General features: G+C 51.1%; 1 protein-coding gene across 1 annotated transcript; it reads left to right on the plus strand.

The window, feature by feature from the left end:
- Positions 1–40: 40 nt before the first annotated feature.
- Positions 41–25413, plus strand: ETF1 (eukaryotic translation termination factor 1). Its single transcript, XM_027468341.3, has 11 exons — positions 41–178; positions 305–431; positions 12311–12486; positions 13295–13434; positions 17359–17497; positions 18375–18565; positions 19093–19222; positions 19988–20143; positions 20749–20813; positions 21782–21929; positions 23301–25413. Exons 2-11 carry the CDS (start codon positions 346–348, stop codon positions 23381–23383), a joined length of 1314 nt encoding a protein of 437 aa, XP_027324142.1. The 5' UTR covers positions 41–178; positions 305–345; the 3' UTR covers positions 23384–25413.
- Positions 25414–25749: the final 336 nt, after the last annotated feature.

Here is a 25749-nt window from a genome sequence, read left to right on the forward strand (position 1 = left end):
TCCCTCCCCCTCCTTCTTTCTCCCCCCCCTCTCCCGGAAGTGATGTCAGGGCGCCCCCCACGTGAGCCGATTGCAACACATGCGGCGCGGCGAGGGGGAGCGCGAGCAGCCGCGGGCCGACGTCAGCGCCGCCGCCAGCCGCGCGCCGCCGGGGGGGGGAGGGAGGAGCGGGCCTGAGGTGAGCGGGGGGGGAGGGGAGGGAGGGGAGGGAGGTGTGAGGGGAGGGAGGGGGGGCTGGTGCGGGAGGGGGGGGGGGGGCCGTGAGGGCCGGGCCGTAACCGCCGCGCGCGTGCCGCCGCCTCAGGCCGCCACAGGAGGAGGAGGAGGAGGAGGAGGAGGGAGAAGATGGCGGACGATCCCAGCGCTGCCGACCGCAACGTGGAGATCTGGAAGATCAAGAAGCTCATCAAGAGCCTGGAGGCGGCCCGCGGGTGCGTCACGGAGGGGTCGGGGGGGTGCGGGGTGGGGGCGCGGGGCCCCTCTCGTCTCCCTCATCCCCCCCCCCTTCTCGTCCCCCCCTCCCCATCCCATCCCCTCAGCGGCCGGGCCGGGCCCGGCGGGGCAGGCCCCGTGCCTTGAGCCGCTCCCGGCCCCGTTCCTCGCCCTCCTTCCCCGCCCCGGGCCCGCTGCCGGAGCCGCCTGCCCCGGCCAACATGGCGCGGGGCCGCTCGGGGCGCTGCCGGGGCCGCGCTCAGGGGGGGGCCGCACCGAAACGCGGCCCCTCGGCCGCACTGCCCTCCCTGCCCGCGGCTGGTCCCCTCTGGAGAGCGAGCACGGGGCGGCATTTTGTTAAAAACCGCCCTTAACGAGAGGGAAATGGGACGAGAACCCAAGCCGGGCCTCTCCTAACAGATAGATTTTTTTTTAATCTGGCTCGGGATGTGGCTGTGTGGGGTTGGGGTGTACAGTAAGGGGACGTGGAGCCGGCGCTGCCCTCGCCTGCAGCAGAGTGGACTTTGGCTGCCTGAGCTGCCCGCGCAGCTCTGCCTTCGTGCACTGTGCTCCTGGGGAGGTCCCAGCAGGCACGGGGGGTGTGAGCCGCTCCTGCCAGGGTACTGGGAGGGCTCGGGCAGCTCCAGGCGTCTGCTGCGGCCTGTGGAAACAGCCTGCAGTGCTGAGAGGGGCTGGGGTGTAGGGGGGAAATGTTTAGCTAGCGTTTTGGCCCTTCCCAATTCAGAACATGGTAGCACGAGGATGTCCGCGTGGAGCAGTGGCTCTTTGTCCATCCCTTCAGGCAGGTGAATGTTGGAGAAGTCAGGGCTGAAACTGAGCGAGAGCTCCTGGAAGGAGTGAGGCAGGAGGGCTGGCAGGGACCGGGCGCGCCCTTTGAACAGCCTCCTGGGGCCGCAGCCCTGATGTCCCCCCTACTCCCCACCTGTGTGCCCTGCCCCAGCTCAGCCTCACAGTGGGGATGCTCCAAGTGCAGTGAGGTGTGTGTAGGGACGTTAGGGGAGCCCTCAGGGTCCCGATATCTCCTAGGTGCTGTGACACTGCTGCTGCTTTGCTAACCGTGTGTGCTGGTGCTAAACCCCACCTGGTGACAGCTGCTGACGCCAGCAGTCCTCACCCTAAGCAGGGTTACGCTGGCTCTCTGTGAACGCCTGGTGTGCTTCCAGGAGGCCCAGCCGAAGTTGTTATTTGGGCCTGGCGAGGGGAAGAGGTGCTGCGGCTCTCAGCAGCGCTGGGCTCCCTGGCACCAGCCCGTGAAACAGGCTTTTCCTGCCGCCGGGAGAGTCGCTTCCCCTTCCTGCCGAGTAGGAAGACCTGTTTTGGGGTGGGTTAGGGGGCAAAGCCTGTAAATAGGGTGGCGTGGAGGGCCGGAGCTCCCTGGTGTCTCCACCTTCCCTTACTCACGTGCTCCTAATAGTGACCCAGCAGCGGTGCCCCAGTTTCAGGCGCGGGCTGTTCCTGCAGTGGATCAAAGGGAAATTGGAGGAGGCCGGAGCTCGGCGTTGAATTCATCCGTGGCACTTGGGGTGCTTTTGCTGTTACCCTGGCATTTTGGGAAAACCTCAGTAAGATCTGTGGGGTATTATCACAATGTGAAGGGAGCATGAGAGCAAGGGAATGCTTTTATTGTGTCTGAGACAGCTGAGGCAAGTGGCAGCATTGGCCAGAGGTCTAGGGGAGAAGGTTGGAGCTGCAGCTCCACCAGAAGCTGAGCAGCTGGAGGCCCATGAGGCTGAGACTGCTTCTTATATTGTGAGGTAACATCCTAGCCAGAACGCCCGCTGTTACTCGTCACGCTCTGCTTAGGAGAGCTGCACTTCTTATTGGTAGCTGGCCTGCAAGAACCTGGCAAAACAATTAAAAAACAAACAAAACCAAAACAAAACCAAACCCTTAACCTCCAAACTCTGCTGTCTGTCTCGTTCCCAAAGCAGAGGTATCTCTCGTCTCCTCCCAGCTCTTCCCAAGCTGAGCTGCGAGCTCTCTGGTGCTGTGGAGTTAATGAGTTGGTCTCTGCGATGTGGCGATAAGGGCAGGGGAGCAGCTGGCGTCTGCAGAACGTGTGAGGGAGAGCAAATGGGGCCCGAGTCCTGGCCGCAAAGGTTAATTGCTGCCAGCACAGAAGTGGAGCAGGGGAAAAGGCTGGTGATGAGCAGGCAATGCCCTTGCGAGGAGCCTGTCCCTGTCGTTCATCCCCCAAGGCTCCAACTGCTCGGGTGCTCATCAGGCATCTCAGCAGCTCCCTTGCAGAAGGGCTCCGCTTTCTGAGCAGCATGCGGGTGGGTTCTGTCAAGGACTGTGCTCCCGGGTGGCTGTGGCTGTGCTGCTGCCTTTGGATGTTGCAGCAGCTCAAGCAGAAGTGGCGTTAGCCACTCTTTTCCCCCTTGCCTTATGTCTCAGGGCCTTTCTGTTACTGCTGCGTGCAGTTTTCCAGTGTTGCTATGAAATTGACAATCCCTCTTTGTTCCTTTGCAGCTCTGAATAGTTAGCGGGACTGCGGGCAGCCTTTCTGCTAATCTCAGCTGTAAATGCTTGGCAAAATCGAGTACCAGCAACAGCTAGCGGCCTCCTTGCAGGCTTAGGCCTGAGATGGCACCCTGAACAGTGTTCGGAGAGCTTCTCTGAGCCTTGGTGATGAGGGCACTCCGCTCCAAAACGGTTCAGAAACCCCTTTGCTGGGCACACAGCGAGTTTCTGACCCTGAGAAAGAGCACAGTGGGAGCCCAGTTGTAATGGCAAAACCTTCAGGAGCTCACTGCCTTTGAGACCCCTCCTGAGAGGTGTCCGGAGAGGAAGCAAACCAGACAGGTGTCTTTGGAGGCAGAGCCAAATAGAGTGGGTAGGGACTGAGCATCAAAACCTCTCTCCAAACCAGGTATTTTGGAAGGTGGAGGAGCAGGACACACACAGGCTTCTGAGCAAATTCAAAAACTGGGCCTGAATGGGTGACTTGTGCTAGGTTTAACGGGAGGAAATGCAGTAAGGCAGGAGAGTGGAGAAATAGGAAGAGAAGGGGAAATCTTGGTGTCTCGGAGCCATGGCAAAGTGAGGTCAGGCTGTTTCTCACTAGGGTTTGGATTTTGTCGAGCTGAAACTTCCATCTGCTACATGGGAGAGACCAAATGCGAGGCAAGAAGCTACCCGTAGAGACAGGTGTGAGGATTTATGGGATCTCCTGCAAAATGCAGCACACGCTGGGGCTGCGTGAGTGGCAAGAGCCTGACCTGTGGCTTACCTGAGACCAACTTACCCAGCAGATGTTGCAGAAGGCTGCAGATGCAGCCGGGTTTCCCTCCATCCACCCGGAGTCTTGCTGGCCCTGGTGGAAGGGCCCAGCTCTGGAACTGGCCTTGAGCTGCTGCTTCCCTGCTCGGCTAAAGGTGGTGGTGGGGCTGTTCTGGCTGTCCTGGGGCAACACCGCTTAGGTGCCCGGGCAGGTCAGTGAGATTGAGAGCTGCTGGGACGTCCTGGTGGCTCTGGAGAGCAAGGTGAGCCCTGGGCTGTCCTGCTGGTGATGTGCTGGGCATCTCCAGAGGTCCCCTGGGAGGTGACACCAGAGCTGTGAACACTGTGCCAGCTGCTGGGGGCGGCTGTGCCTGTGTGCATCGCTTAGAGGGTGATTGGGGTGGGTTAGGCATCCTCTGCAGCCTCATGGTGTTCCTGGCTTCCTTTGGAAGGAAGGAAGGGAGGCAGCAGGCCCTCTTGCCTTCTTGGGGGATCCGTTTGGTGTGGGAGTACCAAGAGTCTGGCTCTGCAGAGCTGCAGCTTTCCCCTTAGGGTGAGGTGCAGCATGTGGAGACCTTGAACCTGGGTGAGCTGTGAGGAGCAGCGCTGGGCAAGGTGCTGCTTGGCTTCCCAGCCTGTGCTGTGCTCAGCAGGCTGCAGTGCTGGTACGTCCTGTTAGGGCCTGCAGTCCCATAGCCTTGAGGAGCTCTGCACAGCGAGCCCCCACCTCGTGCAGGTGTCCCCAGTGGGCTAAAAGTCTGCTGGCATCTGGGCTGGGCCAGTTCTTAGGTAAAAATGGACTTCTCCTTTGTGTGCGAAGGATTCGTGTGGAAAGGACTGGAAGAGGAGTGTCCCTGGTGTGGCTGTGGGGTGTATCTGAACTGGCAGTGAGCTTTCTGCTGTGGCTTTATGGCCCATCACTAAAACACGGGGTGTTTAGGGAAGAGGTGGTGACACGAGCTGGTACCTGTGCTGAAGTGCTTCCGAGCACTGGTGCTTTTCTGCCCAGCCACCCTCAGGGCGAGGCTCTGAAGAAGAGGGCTGCTGGCTCCCTCTGCTCGCCTGCACTGAGTTGTTCACTTCTGGGCATCCTCACCTGCTGCTCCCCCTGCTCCTGAATTACGGCAGCCATCAGGCAGCGCTGTGTGAGTACGTGCAGGTGGCAGGGAATGGCCTGACCGGAGAGCTGCTACGTGCCAGACAAGCTCAGGTTGGGGTTTTGTAGCCCTGGGTGGCTCGGTGGCCTGGTGCCCTCCCTCACAACGGCGTCAGTCAGTGCTGAGCGGCGTGAGTCATGCGCAGGTCATCCCTCACATCGAGCTAATGAATGAGAACCTGCCTGCTGAAGACAAATGATGTGGTAGGAAATGGGGATGAGCACCTCCAAAGAGGACAGGACAGCTTTTTTTTGGCTTTGTGGCAACTAGATCCCCCCCCCGCTGTTGGCTCCTTGTTCCCATGTGGCTGTGAGGCATTAACATCTTAACGAGCAAATCTGGATTTGTTGCTTCAGTCCCCGGGTGTACAGCCTGTACCCAACTGGCCCATTAGCATAATGCAACAAGTCTTTAAACTTGGAGCATTAATAATTGCAGAGGGAGGGGGGAGAGCAGGGGAGCAGAACCAAGCCTGCCGTGAGTCACGGACGTCAGAAGCGTGGCGATGGCACACGGTCCCACTCCAGCAGCACAGGGTGAAGTCAGGGGCTCCTCCTGTCCTGCAGAGCTGGGGCCTGGGCTGGTGCAGGAGCTGCTCTGGCTGAGGAAGGGAGGAAGCCGGGAGCCTGAGCAGCCGCACGAGCTGGACCCATGGGTGGGGGCTCGGTTACCTGCTGCCTGCATCGCCTCGGGACAAGTGACACCTGGCCACGTTCCCTGCTGCCTGCAGAAGGGGAGAGCTCCGTGACCCTGAGCTTCCTTCGCCTCCTTTCTGTCCCTGGGGAGTGGCGCCTGCTGAGCTCAGGAGGCAGACGCTGGCGGCAGGCCAGGAGCTGCAGGGGGAGCACGGCCACCCCGCGGGGAGCTCTCCCTGGCTGCTGGAGCGAGGGCTGCTCTGCGGGAAGCAGCCTCACCTCCCTGGGCTGGGTGCTGGGCTCCACGGCTGGCACAGCTTCTGGGGGCTTCTCATTTCTGCTTCAGGGCGGTGGGGTAGGGTGAGGGCACAGAGCGTCTTCTCAGGACACTCGTAACATCCCTGCTGAAGCTGTGTGTGGTTGCACAGTGCCTTGTGTGCCACCCCCTGTACTACTGTGTCCTCTGGAGGACGGGACGGAAGGTTCCTGCCTAGGGCTCTGGGACAGGGCTGCAGCACGAGAGCTTGGCGCTGAGCGTGGTGGAGGTAAATGCACAGCCTCACGCTGTGCAGCTTGGTGATGCCCGTTTGTGCAGGGCAGAGACATGGGAATTAACCATCTGCAGTGCTCCCACGGCATCACTGCCTCCAGTCGGTGCTTGTGCTGTGCAGCACTCTGGAAGAAAGAACAACTTGGCCTCCTGGCCCCACAGTCCTTCTCTCGTAACCACGCTTTCCCCCTGTCCTGTACCCGTTCTGTGCTTCTGAGGTGGCGCCAGGTCCAGGGACATCCTCCTCCCCACACTTGCGCTTGGGAACCAATCTCCTCCAGATCTTTGTATCCCTCTTTGGATGAGCTGGAAGCAGGGAGGGGCACTTGGGAGCTGTAGTAAGTTATCCTGAATTGTGGCACATGCTGTGGTGGAATGCGGAGTGTCTCTGAGGTGGGAGCTGTGAGGTGTTTGCTGAAATGGTGCGGTAAAACATGCTGCCAACGGCATGGCTTTCAGCTCTTCTTTAAACTTATAGGGGCTCATGGTAGTTCCCGATATCTACTAAGTGGTGTTGGGGGCTCTGTCACGTACCCGTGCAGCGCCTGTCCCCTCTGTGCTGTGCTTTGAGACCACGAAACGAACGGGGGGGGTTTTCACCTGTCTGATGGAGGCATCACAAAGCTGATGCTTCTCGAGCAGCAGCTAGACAGATGTGTCATTTGTGCTGGTCAGATGCCTGTGAAACGCAGGCAGTGCAGGCTCTGGGTGAGCTTCCAGGTGATGTTGCCCCCGGAGCGCTGCTACATTGCTGAGATCCCCTGCTCGTGGGCTGGCAGGATTTCCAGGAGGTGTCAGTGCTTCTGCCTCTGTGGCTGGCTGTCGAGATTGGGCATCTCGAGTGAGCTGGTGCCACTTCCTATTTGGAGAGGACTTTGTCTCCTTAAAAGACACAAAGTCTTTAAAGGGCACGTCTGTGAGCTCTTCATGTAGTGCAGCCATACCTGCTGAGCTGTACCAGCCTGTGCACGGAACTTCCTCCTGGCAAGGTCAGCGCTGCTACATGCGAGGCTTTTATGAACAGGGAGTGCCTGGGCCTGTGGTGTGTAAGAGAACCCAAACCAGCACTTTTGGACTTGCCCACACCAAAGGCCGTGTACTTTTTTTTAGTATCGCACTCGACATCTGTGCTCAGACACAGGATCAAAACGAACAAATGAAACCAAACCCAGGCAGGCAGCTCCTCTTGCCTTCCATGCTGCTTGTGTGGGACTGCATTCTCAATGCAGCCCTTGCTGAAGCCCCGTGCGCCTGCTGGGCTCTGGCTGCCCAGAAGTGGGGCTCTCCTGAGGTCTGTGCCCGGCTGTGGCAGGCTCTGCCTGGGGTTACGGGCACATTCCCGGCAGCCATCTCGCAGCTGGCCATGGGCATGCAGCGAGGGAGCTGCTCAGGCCCTCACAAAGCTTTGGCAGCCTCAGATGTGTAGGTAGGGGTGACGTGCACCCGGTAAGCTGCAGCCCTGCGGGAGGAGGCCAGGATTTTTGCCTTCCCAAGGTAACGGCGCTTGAAGCAGCGTGGCAGCGGTTACAGGAAGCTTCCTGGCTGCAGCACGTGGGTAAGAATAGATTACCTGAAGGCTGCCTCACACTCCTCGCAGTTGTATGGGCCTCATGCTCCCTTGTTCCTGGGAAAGCGAGGTGCTCGGGGAGCTAGCACCTGTAAAATCCTGTAAAATAGTCCCATTTTGAGTCGGAGAATGAGTGACCTGCCTTGCCTCTGTATCTCTGGGTCACCCCGGGTGCTGTTAGTGTGAGATGCTTCGCTGTGGAACGAGCACGACTCAGCTGCTGCCTGCCAAGCCTGCCGGGAGCTGCTATTTATACAGCACGCCTCTGGGGTCAGGGCTGTGACTGCTCCTCACTGCCTGGGGTCGCCCTCCTCTGCCAGGTCGGTGCCTGCCGCCTCTGGAGCTCTGGTGGCCTCTCAGGTGGCCGTTCTACTGCGGTGACGCTGTGTGGGACAGGGGAAGCTCTCGGAAAGCCACTAAGCCAGCTTGTAGTGTCCCTGAAGGTACAAGGACCCGCTCAGCTGTCTGTCACCTGGTGGAAGCGCAGACACCAGAGCCCTGCAGCTGAAGGTGGCCACCTGGAGCAGGAGGCTTGGCCGCAGCAGAAGCCATCCAGGGGGTGTCTCCAGCAGCTTGTCTCCAGCACGATGTGCTGCTCGCTCTTGTCTTCTGTAGTGGAGGCTTCTTCGGGCTGAACAACAAAACGCAGACGCAGTGAGTGCTGCTCCTGGTGCCAGACATGGTGTGGGACTGGGCGCAGCAGCGCGGCCAGGTGAAGCCTGTGAGATCCCTCCAGGGCAGAGCCCGGCATGTGCTGCTCGTAGCCTGAAGCACCGCAGCTGCTGGAAGGTGCCGAGACAGCTTGGTAAGAGCAGGAGGGTCTGAGAGTGAGAGCAAGCCTTGTGCGTGCCCAGGCACCTGCTTGCAGGAACCTTCACTTTCTGGGGACTAGGTTAGAAGCGATGCAGCACCTCACCGCCCCTTGCTGTGATAATCTGTTAATGTTTGCTTTTAGGCCTCTCCATGACTGGGAACACCGTTTGTTTTGTCGTACAGTTGTCTGAAATCCAAACTGTACTAGCACAGAGGTTTCAGTACCAGAACAGGCTGTCCTCTCCACAAAGCTCACTTCGCAAGAACTTGCTGTCTCAAGAGAACAAAGCCCGCTCGGTTTTGCCTCCCTCCTACCCCCAAACAGCTCTGGTGGGTTGTAGGAGCCAAGTTGGAGGTCCCCCTAGGATGGTTTAGTAGCAAAGGCAGAGCTTCGATCTCCAGCACAGACCATCTGACAAGATACCTGATGTTGGTAGCTTCCAGGCCACGCTAAATCTGAGCTAATTGCCAATTACTGGCAGGGCTGGCACGGTGTGATCAGTAACCATAGCACCCAGCAGGGAAGTGCTTCTACCTCCCCAGGGGCTGGCACTCCGTGCACCCCCTCCCTGTGTCTCTGCAGCCCACGGCAGGTGCCCTTGGTGCCTCCTTGTTCTGCCCTCCAGTCCCACGAGCGTGGCACATCTTGTGCTGTCCTGTGGACGAGGATGCCAGGTTGTTACAAAGCAAACGCCTCGATGCACATATCTATGTTATGGAGGAGCTATTTGGCTGCTGTGCTGGCGCTCCTGAGCCCAGAATAGGGACAGCACTGTCTCTAGCAGCTTAAAACTTCCTGGCTTAGTTCAGCCTGAAAGCATTAGCTTCCAGCTGATCTAGTGTAATTTGTCTTGGGGGCGCTGAAACCTGGGGGAGCCTCTTGGCAGCGCTGGAAATCCTGTGCCTCCGAAAAGCCTTGGCACTCCTGAGCCTGGGATCCTGCTGTGCCGACCATAACCAGGAATGCTTCGGGCCCCCCCCGCCTGCAGGAGCACTGGGGGTGATGGGGGAAGAAGCAAGCTCATTGCACGTTCGATCCTGAGCTGCCAGTGTGAGCGCTTCCCTTAATCCAGACGGATAATTAATTGCTCCCTGTAACCATTCTGTGATGAAACTCTGCCTGGCAGCATGCTGGCTGCGGGTTCGGGGCTGGCAGCAGCCCTCCAGGTGGCAAACGTCCCATGTGCTTCATGTGGGGCCGAGCCGCTTGCCTTTAGGGCTGCACCTTGCCAAGGCCCCTTTGTGGAGGCTGCAGCCAGCACCATGATCTCCTGTATGGCATTCCCAGAGGAAAGGTGCTCTGAAATGCTCGGCTCATCCAGCAGCTGTGCAGGAGGATGTGCAGAAATCCTTCTGTTCTTGTTGAGGCATTGTGCAAAGCCTGATAGGAAACCTCCTCACCGTTTTGCTGTGCAGAGTACTTTTTTTTTTCCCCCAAGCATTTTTGAGCTGTAGCTCTCAGCGATTCCTTGCTATGTGTTGTCTCTCTGCGGGGCTTACAGCAGGCAGAGCCGCGGTTTTCAGAGCTGAGCACCCTGCAGTAAGGTCACGCTGAGGTACAAGCTCTCTTTGGAAGGGGAAGACTGCTCATTTGGGGTAGGTTGCTGTGGTCCCTGCTGCGTGAGGCAGTTCTGCAGCCCCCTGTGTGCACACCCACTTCAGCTGGTGTCTTCCTGGTCGCAGCCTCCCTGGCCGTGCTCTCGCTTGGTGCGCAGATCCCTGCCATGCCTTTGTGAGGCCGAGAGAACAGGGCAGGGAGCAGCGAGTGCTCTTCCTTCAGTTAGTGGCTGCCCCACGAGCTGCTCGCGTGGGGGGGTTGGCAGCAGCAGCGGTGTGCGGGCTGGGGGTGTCCCCGGGGGAGGATCTGGGGGGTTTGTGAAGTTCCCGGTGTGACTTGCAGCAGTCTGGCTGACATCTGTGGCTGCCTTCTGATGAGGTGCTGTGTGTGACACCAGGTAACAGCGCTGCACCTAGCGCTGTGCCCTGTCACTGTGGGGTTTCTGGAGCAGCGGGACATACCATGAGGCCGGGGGCTAGGATTTGGGGGCGGCTGGCACTTAAGGCACCTTGATGAGTGATTTGCTGCTGGAGAGTGGGTCCTGGCTGCTGTTCCCCTCTGCGATACCCCTGAGTACTCCTGTACCTCCCTGTCTGCTCTCTCCCAGTTTGGTCACTCCAACAGAGAAGTATTGCAGGAGACCTGTTGCTATCAGGAGAGCCACAAGGGGCACGAGGGTCCTGTCTCCTGCCTGCCACATCGCTGGGAGTACCCCTTAGCTCCTGCAGGTGGGCAGCAGCCGTGGAGCTTTCTGATCTCTGGAAGCTGGAGAATCTCTCCTTTCAGAGGAAAAACCGAGCTGTGTGAGCTTGCCTCGAGTGCTGCTTTCAGAGGAGTTGGGAAGAGTCGCTTTCATTCTGGTCGGCCTCTTGCTCAAAGGAGCCTGCTGGGACCGGGAGGCCATTACACGTCCCCTAAGGCCTGTGCCATTCACCGAGGCAGCTCGCTTCTTTAATTGAGTGGTACACGGAGTATTCTTGGCTGGTGTGACCTGCAAGTCTGCCGTAGCTGTCAGCATGGCTCAGAGCTCCTTCGGGGAATAATGCGTGCAAGTGTCTCTTTACGACTGTCTCGATTAGCGTGTGTGGGGATCTTGGATATTAAAACCAATTAGTTGTCTGGAAGGTCAGGGACATATTTGACCCAGCATCTGTTTCAACTTGGCCTGAATTGAAGATCTTTGGAAGAGGGCTGTGTAACTTCTGTAAAGAGGCTAATGAAGTGATGCTTTTTAAAGCACTTCCCTGCTGCCTCCCTAGCCCAAACGCTTCGGGAGGCTGCTGGCACGTGGCAGCCTGACGAGGCAGCGGGCAGGTGCTGCCTTACAGTGGCTTGTGCTACCGAAAGGTTTGTGTAAGAGCTTAAATCTTTTGTGGCTGATGAGCGCGTTGTCGGTGATCTGACTCAGAACCCTGAGTGCAGCTTTTGCCCTTGAGAGGGCTGGAGGGCGTGATGAGGCATTCGATTTGTATGCCGTGACTAAATGTGCAGTATGAGGTCTGGGCTACGCTGAGATGATGCAGCAGCACTTCAGGCATTCGGGATACTTGCTGGAAGGCCGACGGAACTTCCCTCGCTTCCATTTGGGCTTTGGATGCAGTTGTCCCACAAGGTGCTCTCAGGGATTAAGACCTCTGCAGGATTCCTCCCAAAGCCCTAGGAAAAACTAATACCAAACTTCTTTCATTTAGCTTAAGGCAGCTCTGTGATTTGTGGGGTCTTATCTCCTGCCTCTGTGTCTGGGCTTGGTGCTTCTGAACTAGCAGTCACGTACTTGAGCGCTTTATTTAAAGCAGCTGCCAGAGTCAGTGAGTTTCATGTGAAGCACGGCTAGCAGGAAGGCAGAAAAGTAGAAGATTGCAACAAAATGACCCTTCCAGTTCGGTTTTTGGTATTAATCTGAGGAGAGCAATGTGTTAAAACAACTCTGGGGCTGGCTGGTGCTCCAGCTGTCTGAGAACAAATGCAGTGGGCTTTGAAACGTCCTTAAAGTATGTGGCTGCATTGTTTTAAACAACCTCAACTGGGGGCTGCTTACATGCCTTTTAGCTGGCAGCCCCTAGCCTGTAACTATGTTCCTTGCTCCCCAAGTAGAATCCCAAGTTAAACAAGCAGCATTTGGAGGGCTTGCTTGGTAGTGAGCTGCAAATCCTCTGAAGAGACTCTTTATTTTATATAGTTCTCCCATTATTGTCCAGCAGAAGGGGAATGACACCGATAGCAGTGGGTCAAAGCATCCCTGGAGGTGGGGTGGAATGTGGGGCAGGAGGGAGGAGACGGGTCTGGAACGTGGTATGAATGCTGAACGTTGCTTTGGCTGGTGGCTGCTCACAACCCCTCTTCTTCCCTTCTCAGCAATGGTACCAGCATGATATCGTTGATCATTCCCCCCAAAGACCAGATCTCGCGAGTGGCAAAAATGTTAGCGGATGAGTTTGGCACTGCCTCCAACATCAAGTCTCGAGTGAATCGCCTTTCAGTACTGGGAGCCATCACGTCTGTACAACAAAGACTCAAACTCTATAACAAAGGTAACTTCTAGCTTGTGTGGGTGCTGGCAGACTTCCCTTACTTGGAAGCACTCTTAAGTTCCTGTGTTGTGCTCTGTTCTGCTAATCAAATCTGTTGGCCTGTGCTGCTTTGTCTGGTGTTCCAGGTATGTTGCCTCTGGGTGGTTACTGTAGGGGTGGCCCCCGGGACTAGAGTAGGAGGATGGGCCTGCTCTTTGGTAAGTGGGATAACTTGGTCCTTAGCAGTGCTGACTCTTTGAAACCTGTTCAGCCTTAAGAGCTGGTCTGCTGTAATTCCCTTGCGTTAAACCGATGGGTTTTCATCCAGCAGAAACATAGGCATGCAGCGATGAAGCCTCCATAGCTCTGGGAGGAAGTAGAGCCAGCCTATCTAAAATAAGCACTGGAAAGGGCTTTGTCACTCTTAATCTTTACGCTGACAAGTGAGATAGTCAGTGTATACGTTGCTGTATGAGAACTAGGAAAGCTCTAGGGATGTTCAGCTGTTCTCAGGGCTCTAGGAGTTTGGAAGCTCCTGGGTTGAACAAACTAATACACGTTTCTGGAGTGCTGCTCAGAGTCCTTCCTTCAGTGCTGTCCAAGGTTACTTTTCTGCCACTGCCCTGAGCTGTTCAGTGTAGGTGCAGTAAATGAGTTTGTTTTCTGCTGTGGAGATCTGGGAAGAAATGAAGGGGGGAAAATTAAGGTAAAAAACTTGGGAACTTCAAATTCAATTCTGTCTTAAGTCTCCTGGCTAGATGGTTAGTTTTTGATGGTTATGGCTTGCAGTCTTTCATAGTGATCTAAAATTGCATTGTATCCTTTATAGTACCTCCAAATGGTCTGGTTGTTTACTGTGGAACAATTGTGACAGAAGAAGGAAAAGAGAAGAAGGTCAACATCGACTTTGAACCTTTCAAACCAATCAATACATCGTTGTATTTGTGTGACAACAAATTCCACACAGAGGTAAGAAGTTTCCTGTTGTCAGCCGGCCTTGCAGTAATGGAAATAAAAGCACTTTGCTGGACTCACTGAAACAATCCTTGGTGTGCCTGAGCCCGCAGACTCCGTAACAGCAGGCTCTAATTCAGCCTGAACGGCTGGCTTGTGACTGGCTAATATTCAAAAATGTGTGATATTTGGTGAAAGGAATTGACGTATTGTCCAGCTCCTGGTACAGCTGCCTTTATGGCCCAGCAAGCAGCTGCTCAGTTTGTTACCCATGGACACGAGCTTTTCCCTGTAATTGGAGGCAATGTTTTTTTTCTTCTTAATGCTAGAGTCCTATAGATCTTATTCCAAGCCAGGCCTTAAAGTAAAGCCAAGATAATATTAGTGCTGCCAGTCTTGGTATCGGATGTGTTACCTGAGCCCCTTGATGGAGCACTGGCATGCACTTGATCTATCTGGGGTGAGATGGGGTTATATTCATCCGGCATCTACTTGCCTTAGTGAAATGGCTGGTTTGAGGCATGTGTTGATGTGGATCGCAGTGGGCTTAACTTCATGAAGTCAGTTTGTGTGTACATGTATGTCTGCTTGGCTCTGCACTGGCAGAGGTCTCAGTGTCTCCAGGAGACTGATTGCATTTCGTGTCATGATGTTCACCGCAGTGTGTGGATGGAGGCGTAATGCTTCGTTATCAAACCCAGCTGACATGGACTTGACAGGGCCTTCAGTGATGTGGTCTGCTTGGTTGGGTTTTTGGAGGCCTGATCCCTGGCTGTGTTTCAAAGGACAGGAGCACAGGCAGGAGGGGGTTGTTTGCCTCACAGCTGTGAGGTACGTCCCTGTGCTTCTCCTCTCGTCACCGAGGGTGAAATCCCAACATGTCTTTGACCTAGCAGAAGTATCAAAACCAGGTACAACTCATGAAGGTTCTGCTGAGCCTGTGTCCATAGGTCGCTGAAACCAGGAGGTAAGCAGGGGAATTCAGGAGAGAGTCAGAGGTGGAAAGTCAAGGGAGCCATTTGTCCCTGCAGTTGTTGGCAGTGGGTGGGTGGAGGTAGGCTGCCTTCTGCCCTATCAGCAAAGGGATTAATTCAGTCTTGGCTGCAGCTCCTGCCTTGGGGCATTGATTCAATACAAAAAAAGTAGCTGCTGCCCAGTGGGCTGTCCTTGGGAGGCAGCTGTAAATACTCTGCTGGTGTGCAGCCTTGCTCTGCAAGGCAGTGCCAGTAACTTGAGAGGAACTTGTGGTAACTGGCACTGCTGATGACGTGATTACTGCCAGCACCTTTCTGCAGGGGCTCTTTGCTCTCCTGTGCCTCTGGAACGTGTGCTCGTTTCATGTGGTATTGTCTGCACTGCAGAATCAACTCTAGCTGTAAAAGCAATGAGTGATGTTAGCACTGGAGTTCCGATGTGGCTGATGAGCTCTGCTCTTAACCTAGGGGTTCCCAACACCCAGCTGGAACTTGAGGGACTGGCGTCTGGCTGAGTACCCAGCAGATGCCTTGTGAGAACCTGTCAAGGAGCAGAAAAAGGACATGATCTTTAGTGTTAGGCTGAGGTGGAGAAAGGAAGCTCAGTCCAGGCTGAAGGAAGAGAAATAAAAGCACCAGTCCCTTCTTTGTGCTTGATAGGTCAAAGGGTGGAATTGCTGACAGAACTAATGAAGGGGAAATCGGGGGATTACTGACCATTGGATACTTCATGAGGAGTAAGAGGGAATCGAGAACATCAGAGCTGTAGTCATATGCTGCCTGGCAAGAGTATCTGATAAGATTTCCTCTAGATATTTTATTGCCTGTGTGAAACTGAAGTAACTTCCCAAGAGGGATATGAACCCTGATGTATTTCTGAAGAGTAGGATTTACAATGACTTATTTTGATACCTTGGCTGCAGCATTCATTCCAGTCACACGATTTGCTTGGCTCCGTCCCAGTTAAATAGATTGCAATGTAATATGCCACTTCCTCCTCTCATTCATCCCACTGCTGAGGAATTAATACAGAATATTTACTTTGGCCAGAAGATTCCATTAAACCTTAGTGTCTCTGTTTCTTTTAAGCTTGAAACCCGTAGACTTGGTTGTGTGGATTTTGGATAAAGATGACTGTTTTTTATTCTTGCCATTCAGCCCAGTAATCAAGCTGGCATGCGTGCAGGCAGTTAAGAGTCCAGTGGAGTAAATCATCACCATCACTCTTACCATATTAAAGTAGTGACTTGAAACCATCTGGAACTTGATAAGTTCTCTGTCCTGCTAATGTATTTTTGCTAGCCTGGGTATAACATCAGGAAAAGGAATCCTGCTATGCTGGTTTTTGGGCACGTAGAAGTGAGCAGTGTGTGTGTGCTGGATGTGCCTACCAGCCTGTGCTGCCTTTAGGAGGGAACTGTAGCTGACAGGCTCCTTCCAAAAAGGAGCAGAAAGGTGAAGTACCCACAGGTGTCCTGCACCACCAGAACTGGGGCTGAGCAGGAAATTGGACAGAAGGAACTTGGAAGCCTTGATACAAGTCAGTCCTTCAGTTGTCAGTCAGATTACAGGATGAATTTTGCTCCTTTGTTTAAAGAGAAGAAACTTGCTGGACAACTTAATTTTTCCAACAAATGCTGTGGCTGCCTTCTCTATATCTGGTTATTCACGTGATAGTTGCTGCTGTTACTTAATTCTGCTTTGTAAGGCTGAATCTTTGAAACATCTTCTGGAGGCATTTCATTGTCCTGCCTTTGGGAATTCCTGGGCTCTCTGACTCTAGCAGAAGGGTTCTTGTGCTGGTTGGTGGGTTGGAAGGCAGGCTGTATTGGTGCTCTGTATAAAGCTGATTGACACATAGCCCAAGCAGTTAACTCTGTGGGTTCAGCTTTCCTGGCTGGAATGCCAGGAGAATTCCTCTTCCAGTCTCTCTAACTGGAGAGGTGATGCAGCCTTGTGGAGGTGTGGGATCCCGTTCACCTAAAGCTTTCAGAGCCACTCTTTAGGATTTTGCTGTTACACCTGCATGTGACATGTGATGAGCTGGTAATGCTGTGAAAATGGTTCCCAAACTTGAACACCGGTTTCCTTTCAGGTCCTGGCAGCACTGTTTGTAGCTATCAGAGGTAGTCCTGACAAAGCACAAATAGAGGTGGGACAGAGAATGGGCTGAGAGCAGCCCTGAGGAGAAGGACCTGGGGGTGTTGGTGGAGGAGAAGCTAAACAGGAGCTGGCAACGTGCATGTGCAGCCTGGAATGCAGTTGGCTTTTGGGGCTGCACCAAAAGCAGCGTGGCCAGCAGGGCAAGGAAGCCCTGCCTTCAGCTCTGGGGCCCCCAGCACAGGAAGGACACTGACATGCTAGAATGGGTCCAGAGGAGACAATGAAGGTGATCAGAGGGCTGGAGCACCTGTCCTGTGAGAGGTAGAGAGAGCTGGGGCTCTTCAGCCTGCAGAAGGCTCCACGGTGACCTTATAACAACTTCTGTTACCTTAAGGAAGCTGACAGAAAACATGGGGAGGGACTCTGTTAGGGAGTGTAGTGATAGGACAAGGAGTAATGGCTTAAAACTGAAAAAAATAGATTTAGATTAGATATTAGGAAGAAATTCTTTAATATAAGCATGGTGAGACCCTGGCACAGGCTGCCCAGAGCAGCTGTGGATGCCCCATCCCTGGAGGTGCTCAAGGCCGGGTTGGATGGGGCTTTGGGCATCCTGGGCTAGTGGGAGGTGCCCAGGTCCCCACGGCAAGGAGGCTGGAATTGGGTGATCTTTAAGGTTCCTTTCAAGCCAAACCATTGCATGATTCTGTGACTCCTCGATCTGCAATTCTTTGTCTAGTTTATTTGTAAAAATCACCGTGGAACTGAACTTTATTGAGGTATAATGTGCCTGGTAGGCTTTTGAACCGGGGTCCTGGATAAACTGGTGCTGGCTGCTGACAACTCTTGTTTTCTGTTCCAGGCTCTTACAGCGCTGCTCTCTGATGACAGCAAGTTTGGCTTTATCGTAATAGATGGTAGCGGTGCCCTCTTTGGAACTCTTCAAGGAAACACAAGAGAAGTCTTGCACAAATTCACTGTGGATCTTCCAAAGAAGCATGGTAATGCACTAGTATATCTCTAAACTATTTGCAGCCAAATACTGTGGGGTGGGATGTGAAGGTAGAAGCAGGGAATTTAGCCTGTGTGTGTGTAGCTGGACGCCATTCTGTGCACCCTTGAAGTCTGACAGCAAAGCCTCTAGTCGGAGCCTTCTATCAAAATTAATAAATCACAGTAACATGGTTGGTTTATTGTGTTTATTTCTTGGTGCATCTGGCCCTTTACTTGGCTTTGAGGCAGTCTTCACTAAAGATTACTGGCAGAAGTAATAACACCTGCATCTCAGGGTGTTGCATCCAACTGGGAAAAACAAAACCTGTTCCTTGCAAGCAGTAAAGAAGTGTAATGGAGCAAGCAGAACTCTACAGGACACCGCAATATAGTGGAACTAGTGAGCCACTAATGAATTGAGTGAATTGTCTGTCAGCTACCTCCTGGCTTGCCATCCTTCTCTGTAGACTAGGCTGGGACAAAACAAAATAAACATCTTCAGTAAGTTTCTGTAGCAGAGAGCGCTGGGAAGCATTGCATCAGCAAGAAAGGTATAGGAGGCAGTGTAATAAAGGAAATAGCTTTTAACAGAGGTACAGGATATAAAGTGTGCAGATGTTCAACATTTCTATAGGGTTATGAGTCCAAATAGAAAAAAAAATCCTGCTTTGGGGTATGTGGAGAAAAATCCTCGTGTGAATGAACACTCCTTTAACTTGCTGTTCCAGCTGAATACCCCGAGCTCAGCTGGAAGCAAACTAATTCTGAAGGCTGCACCTGCCCTTCAGTTCACTTATTCTGGGCCCACTGGGGACCATGTACTAACAACCTTCCCCAAATTAAACAACTTCCAAATTACTACCTCCCCTTTCTTGTTTTGTAAAGGTAGAGGAGGTCAGTCTGCCTTGCGTTTCGCTCGTTTGAGAATGGAAAAACGACACAACTATGTAAGGAAGGTAGCAGAGACGGCTGTGCAACTGTTCATTTCTGGTGACAAGGTGAACGTGGCTGGTCTCGTTTTAGCTGGATCAGCAGACTTCAAAACTGAATTAAGTCAATCTGACATGTTCGACCAGGTGAGTGGCCTTTTCCGAGCAAAGCTCAAATGTTTAAGCTGTCGGTAGTAACACAGTGATACCAGCTGCATCTCTGGAGACATGTAACCTTGGTGTCTTAAGTGATTTGACCAAAATGAAAAATCTTTTGTATCCTAAAGAAGTCTTTCTTTCCTAAAGACACCCTACAGATGCCTTTATTTCTTAATAAAGGAGGTAAGATCTCCTTTTCTTAGTAACAGTGCTAAAAGAAATCTGTTCTCCCTGGTTTGGAACTGATGTTCATGTTCTTTGTGTTCCCAAATCTAAAGTAGAAGCCTTATGGGAATTAAGCTCGACTAAATCTGATCTCTATAGCACTGCTGCCTGAAAACTGTGCTGCAGTTTTAAGTATTCAGAGGTCCCTCTGACTCAACAACCACTGCTTAAAAGTGAACAAAATAGACTAATGCCCTGACTCTTGCCAGGTACTTATTCTAGAGGCATTATGAAGTAGTTTAGTTATAATAGAGCTGTCACAGACTTTTTTTTTTCTCTTTCTTGTTTAGCGGTTGCAATCCAAAGTGCTCAAACTAGTTGACATTTCCTACGGAGGAGAAAATGGATTCAATCAAGCAATTGAATTGTCAACTGAGGTCCTCTCCAATGTGAAATTCATTCAAGAGAAGAAACTAATAGGTATCTGACTACATGTTTAGCCTTCTCCTGAGCCAAGTATGCTTCATTGAATAATCTGGTCTTGATTTGGACCTCCTGATAATGCCTGTGTGTGCTAGCTCAGCCCTGCAATGCTGTCTGTGTTGGGCAGAGCACAGTTCTCCAAACACCTTCTGAAATGCTGCAGGACTGAATGACGCTTTCAGTGTTTGCTCTGTTGCTTTTTTTCCCCTCTGAGCTCCTCTGATCTCCTGTTTATCCTTCCTTCAGAGGTACCCTTAGTTTCAGGCCTTCTGGTGACAATGGGGTGGGAGGGGGGAAAATCTCTTTTTTTTTTTTTCTTTTTTTGCATCTCAGCATTATAAGAATTAAGGCTTATTTTGTTTTTAAGATGGCAGTCAAAATGATCCCATGGTTGACTGTCAGCAGATGCATGCTTTTGGTCTGAAAGTACAGGAGGGCAACAGTAGCAGTAGCTACCTTATTCTGGAGAGAACAAAGTTATGTAGTGTCTGCTGGTGGGTTAGTCCCATGGAGTGTTTCATAACTAAGGGAAGCCTTTAAATGGAGCGAGCTTCCTGGCAGGGCAGGGCTTGGTAGAGCTGACTTACTGGTGATGAATCTTCTAAGTACATGCTTCGACATGCTATCGGATACCTTGCCTTCCTTCGGCAGTACCATTTGCTTCTTTTCTGGTCTCTTCTTGCTTTTGTATCAGGCATGTTAAAAATGTATGTGGCTTGATCTTTGTGCCTGACAATCTGTTTCTTTGTATCCTGGCTACAGGACGATACTTCGATGAAATCAGTCAGGACACGGGGAAGTACTGTTTCGGCGTTGAAGATACACTAAAAGCTTTGGAAATGGGAGCAGTAGAGATACTGATAGTCTATGAAAACCTGGATATAATGAGATACGTTCTGCACTGCCAAGGCACGGAGGGTAGGTAGCACTTCTGTGGGACCGAAAGATCTGTGAGGGGTTTAACACCTAAGCCACCTTCCTTGGATAGGCTGTGCTGGAGGAACTCCTCAAGGTGATCTTTAAGGAACTGATCAAGGGGATGTTGTGTAGGTGGGTTCATAGCTTGCAGCTTCCCAGCTGCTCTGGGGAATAAGTCCGAAGCTAGCAAGCTTCCACCGTGGAGAAGAATTGCAGTGAGGGGTGCTAATGTCACAACACTGGCATCAAGTTTGCCTTTTGCTTGTGTAAGTATAAATGTGATACCAGTGCGCTGTAAAGGAGAAACTGACTTGAGCCCTATGGCCTGAAACAAAATTTACATGAGCTGTGTATAATCAGTAAGCCTATGGCAGGACCTCTGCTTTTTTTTTTTTTTTTCTGTGGTATGGTGGTTCTGTGTTTTTGGCACTATATGCTGCTGGTGTGCCCTGTTGAGTTTTCCACAGAGCATGCACTAGGACGGAAGGCAGTGTCAGTGACCAAGCCTTCTGTGTTGTAATGGCTCCGTCTTCAGGCTCCTGCTATTTTTAACCTGTTTCTGATAGCTTCATCCAACCTAATATTTTTTTTCCCTCTCTTCTCAGAAGAGAAGATCCTGTATTTGACACCTGAGCAGGAGAAGGATAAGTCCCACTTCACAGATAAAGAGGTATTTCAGCTTTGGGGCCGGTACATTTATTCTCAGTGTACTAGTGCAGTACTGTGAATGTCTGAGCTTAGTTTGTCACGAGCACATGAGCCCGATGACCTTTCTGGCACCCAGAGGAGACTTTGAGAGGGTAGTCTGTGGCTCCTCCTGTTCTCCTTCAATCTAACCCCTGGATTCTGGCCTTGTTTTGTTCCAATCTTTCATGTTGCCAATTCAGAGGTGGTGGAAATGAGCTGAGGTGACAGGCAGGACAGCATATTTGACCACCTTTATCCATCCACCAAAAGAGTTAAATCTGTCCCTTGCAAAAGGGATGGTCATCTCTGTATTGCCTTAGGTCTGCCAGGGCAGCCGTTCACAGCTGCTTTTCCTCCTTTTGGGGTAATTGCCAATTCCTTCTGTGCACAGAAGGTTTACAATGTTATCTGCAGTGATGTAGTGTTTCTATGCCAATAATCACTTGACCTTCTACTTACAAAACTCTGCTTTTTGCCTCTGTATTTGCAAAGATCAGTATTTCCCAGAGTAAACAGTGCCTGGTTAGAATAATACCTATGGACTGTTTGCAGGGTAAAAAGTAAATCAGCCAAACAGTGAAAATGTAAGAGTGCAGCCTGAGGCGACAGTTGAATGGAAGAATAAATCAGACATTTTCTCTCTGACTTCCACGTTGTCTTCTGTAGTATGGAGGCCAAAACAAGGCTGTCAGGACTTAATTTCTTAGCACCAGGAGTCCTGTGCTTGTGCCAGCACACTTGCCAGTTGTGTCAGCGGTGTCTACCGCCTGGACCCTGGCAAGTGTGCCGGACTGCTGGAGCCTGTGGAGCATTAATGCAGGTGTCTGAGGACAGAAAAGATACTGTTGACGTTTAAGCCAAGGACAGCTTGTAGTAGGAGTGTTCTCTGTAGTTAATGTGCGATGAGCTTAATATTGTGGCTTTTTCCCCCCCTCTCAAACATCTACAAAGACTGGCCAAGAACATGAACTGATAGAAAGCATGCCCCTTCTGGAGTGGTTCGCAAACAACTACAAGAAATTTGGAGCAACATTGGAAATTGTTACAGATAAATCACAGGAAGGATCTCAATTTGTGAAAGGATTTGGAGGAATCGGAGGTAAACTGCAGAAGAAAAGTGTTGTGGTTTGTCTTTTTTTGTAATAGTTAATTTGATAATCCGGTGCCAAGACAAAGCAGATGAGTCCTATTCCTACTAGCCATTATACTAGTGTAAGAAACTATCATGTTCAGCAGGGGTGTTCAGGTGAATTAATTCCACATTCAGCACGATGATGCTGCATGTGAGGCAGCTGTTACTTTCAGACTGTGTTCCTGGCGTCCTTTTGTCCTTCATACTGCTTCACTCTAACTACAGATGTTTTGTGGAAGATCATGCCCTGCTATGTAGAAATGGTGCATGACAAACAGCAGCTGGATTTTTGAAGCACTGGGATATGTTACTTGCCTCTCAGAACCTCTCTATATTTTGCTCTCCAGTCTTAAGCTTCTTTTCAAAACAGTATTATTGGCCCAACTTTGTGGAGAGGCAGAGGTTCTGTAATCATTTGGTCCCTCTGTTAAACTCAACAACCAGTTTAGCCTTTAATTCAGCAGAGGTGCGGGTAGTTAATGGGCTACAGCCTGGCAAAATCAGTAGCAGGGTAGAGCAAAAACACCTGCCAGAGACTGTGCCCTCCCCAGACTAGCAATTCTAGCACAATGCATTACTGATATGCTAAGTGCTGCCACTTGCTGTGTGTAGGCTGATGGATGTAGAGACAAATGTAAAGAGGAATTTCCAGGGGACAAAGAGTGCTACTTGGGAAGAAACAAGTTTGAATAGTCAAGCTGCGTATGGAGCAATGTGTTTGTGAGCTTTCAGGGTTTATAATTTCAGAGGTCCTTCTCATCCTGCCAGATCCAGGCTCTTTGCACGGTGGCTTGGTGCTTGCTACCATGCTCCCGTCCCTGCACTTTGAATAGAATTTACCTAAGTAAACATTTCCAGGGATAAAGGCATCCCAGAGACCTGGCTTGGTGTGTGGGGTAGGAAGAGTCCAGGAAGACAGCCAGTGAGTATAGCTGACTGTAAAAGTTGCTTCAATACCAACTGCCTGCTGAATTTAACTGATAGGCTTCAGTCTGAGCAGTTGTATTAGAACAAATTACCTGTTACTGGCATTTCTTGGAGATACTGTCCTAGAATAGGCTCAGCTTTGCCAGAAGAAAGCTGGTCTAGGCTGGGCAGGTAGGAATTTCTTCCTTCAGACAAATTATATCAGGCTGAGACACGGATGTGGCATTGTCACTATAGCTGTGCGTTTGCTGCCAGCCATCAGCTGGAGCCTGTCTGGGAGCACAAATGCAGAGTTAGCTCCGGAAAACTCAGCTGAGAAACTCTCGATGTGCAGACAGGGCTCAGTAAACTGCTTAATGCCTCTCTAGCTCTTTGCGTTTTGAAGAAGCTGAAGTGTGTTGTTTTTACCAGGTATCTTGCGGTACCGAGTGGACTTCCAGGGAATGGAATACCAAGGAGGAGACGATGAATTTTTTGACCTTGATGACTACTAGGTAGTCGACCTGGGTCCGGCAAAACGTGCCTCGCCCCTCCAGCATCCAACCCAAGGAGCAAACTCATGGTGGAAAACACAACAGATCCCTGCCTTAGAATTGGAACATTTCCAGAACTCGATCCACAAACATTGGATTTAAAAAAGCAAAACCCTACACTTTGATTTGTCATAGTGTCAGTACAGCAGCAAACTACTAAGTTCCTATATGCCACTTTGGACTAATTTAAAAAGAATCCCAGTTTTTACTTTTACTCAATGGTGAAATTGGTTGCTCTTGTATTTTATGAAAATGATTTTTTTAACCTTCATGATGCATTAACTGCTGTAAACCTCTTCCTTCAAAAATTAATAGAAGTAAGATCCTACTGGTTTGTTTCTTTTTACTTTGATTGGAGAAATCAATTGCTGCATTTTGCAGCAATGTGACCCATTTACATGGCACTCTCAGCTTAGACTGCAGAAGAAGAAATGTAACGAAATTGGAGCCATTCATTCTCTTCAAAAGAATGAGAAAGCACTTACCTAGAGTGCTAGCTGATAAGGTGTGGCTTGCAAATTCAGATGGTTTGGGGAGGCTTACCAGCCAAACGTGCTTTAATCTATTTGCAGAAGCACTGCTCTTACAAACTAGGAAATGCACTTCATTGATTGCGATAAAAATGCTGCTGAAGTCTTGGGTTTAATTGGATTTGAGCAGTGCAGCCTTCAGTTTTTTTCCAGTGTTGACAAAAATAAACATACAATTTAAGTGAAGTAAGGTACATTTTGTTTTGTTCCTCAGTCTTTTTTTTTCTTTTTTTGCTTTAGGACTGCGTAAGGTTTCCTTGATTATGTGAATTTGATTGAACCCACAGTTCTTCAGTGGAAGCGGGTATTTTTTATAGGAATAATTAGTAAGTGGAGCCCTTGACTGAAACCTTAGTACTGGTGCATTTGGAGCCCTTGATACTGATGTGTTGAACGTTAGCACAACCCACGGGGATGTCCATCTCCCAGCACTAAGGAAGTCTGTTGTCGTGGCTCACAATTATCCTGTAAATCTGATGCTGAACTCTAAGGCACCCTTAATGGGTCAAAACTTCTGGTTGCATCAAGACTCAAAGTTTTTTGTCATGCCCGCTATATAGAATGCGTTTCAACCTACTAGAAATGGCTAAGGGTTTTTCAGATGGTCTTGCAGGCGGAGGATGAACTTAGCACTGGCACGAGGTAACACACAAGTCTTGCTTCTTTTCAGGGTTATTGGGTTCTCCGATGGGCGCTTTGACATCTTAGTGCCCGGGAGTCCTGGTCTTTGCTGGCTCATCACTCCGGGTGCATCAGTCAAAAGCAGCCACTGTTGCTCGTTGCATACCTGTCCATTTTTTTCCAATAATCCTGTTTCACTTGAATGGAGGTGGAGCTTGTCTTAACCTTCTGCCACGCTGTTCTTTGAGGTCCAAAATTACTGTCATTGTGAGCAATACAAATTGTAACCCTGGTTTATAACCTGGCAGATGGCTTTGCTGTCGTTTTCACATCAAAGCTGGAATCTCTCACGGAAGGTGTGACTGGGTCTGCCGCAGATGTGCACAAACCCAGGTTTGAGCATGTTTGCGGTCTTCAAAGCGGTATGTTCTGGATTTTGCCATTGTAAATGGGTCTAATGTGACATGACAAGACCAGAAAAATTGGATGTAAATTTACATTTTTGAATATACTGCTTGTTGTTTCACATGATACATTAGGGTATGCAGCTCCTTTTTGTAGTTTTTATTTTTACTATTTAAGTTTGGAAATGATGCCAAATTTTTGTATTTCTTTAATCAATGTGTTCTCTTCAGTGATATATATTGCATTATATATTGATGTGTATATCAATATATACTGATATGTATTACACTTACACATACAAACACGTTAAACGGGGGTGAAAAATCCTAGCCTTTGCATACTATATAGCCTCTGCAGAGAGATCCCAAGCAGTGATATCTTGGTGTTGTGATGTACAGAAATGGAGAAGAGTATTAAACCATATTTAAGAATATAGTACGGACTCCTGGTTTATTTTCTTTAGTCCAGGAAACGCCTGCTTTGCTCAGTTCAGTGCCAGCAAGGCTTCAGGTCGGTACTACTGGGGTTTCAGGTGGCTGCTTCATAGCTGAGTGTGAGCACGTCTTGGTTCCTCATCGTGCTGAGCAGAAATCCACCTTGAGGGAGGAGGGGGGAGACAAACAGATCAGGTTGAGCAGTGTTACCAGAGGTGGTCTTCTGAACGAATGAGCTGAAAAATATCTTGCAGATACAGAAAATTGCCCTTAATGCTCCCATCCCAGGACAGTTGGGCATTATTTTTTTGAAAGGCCTTTTTGTGGGACCCTACCT

The sequence above is a fragment of the Anas platyrhynchos genome, chromosome 14, assembly GCF_047663525.1.
Source record: "Anas platyrhynchos isolate ZD024472 breed Pekin duck chromosome 14, IASCAAS_PekinDuck_T2T, whole genome shotgun sequence".
NCBI lineage: Eukaryota > Metazoa > Chordata > Aves > Anseriformes > Anatidae > Anas > Anas platyrhynchos.

What these genes read in the sequence shown, in the direction of transcription:
- ETF1 (XM_027468341.3), top strand. Translation starts at nt 346, where the DNA reads ATGGCGGACGATCCCAGCGCTGCCGACCGCAACGTGGAGATCTGGAAG. An exon ending in GCACTGCCAAGGCACGGAGG is followed by an intron (nt 20,144 to 20,748) that starts GTAGGTAGCACT and finishes CTCTCTTCTCAG; the next exon opens with AAGAGAAGATCCTGTATTTG. An exon ending in AGGATTTGGAGGAATCGGAG is followed by an intron (nt 21,930 to 23,300) that starts GTAAACTGCAGA and finishes TGTTTTTACCAG; the next exon opens with GTATCTTGCGGTACCGAGTG.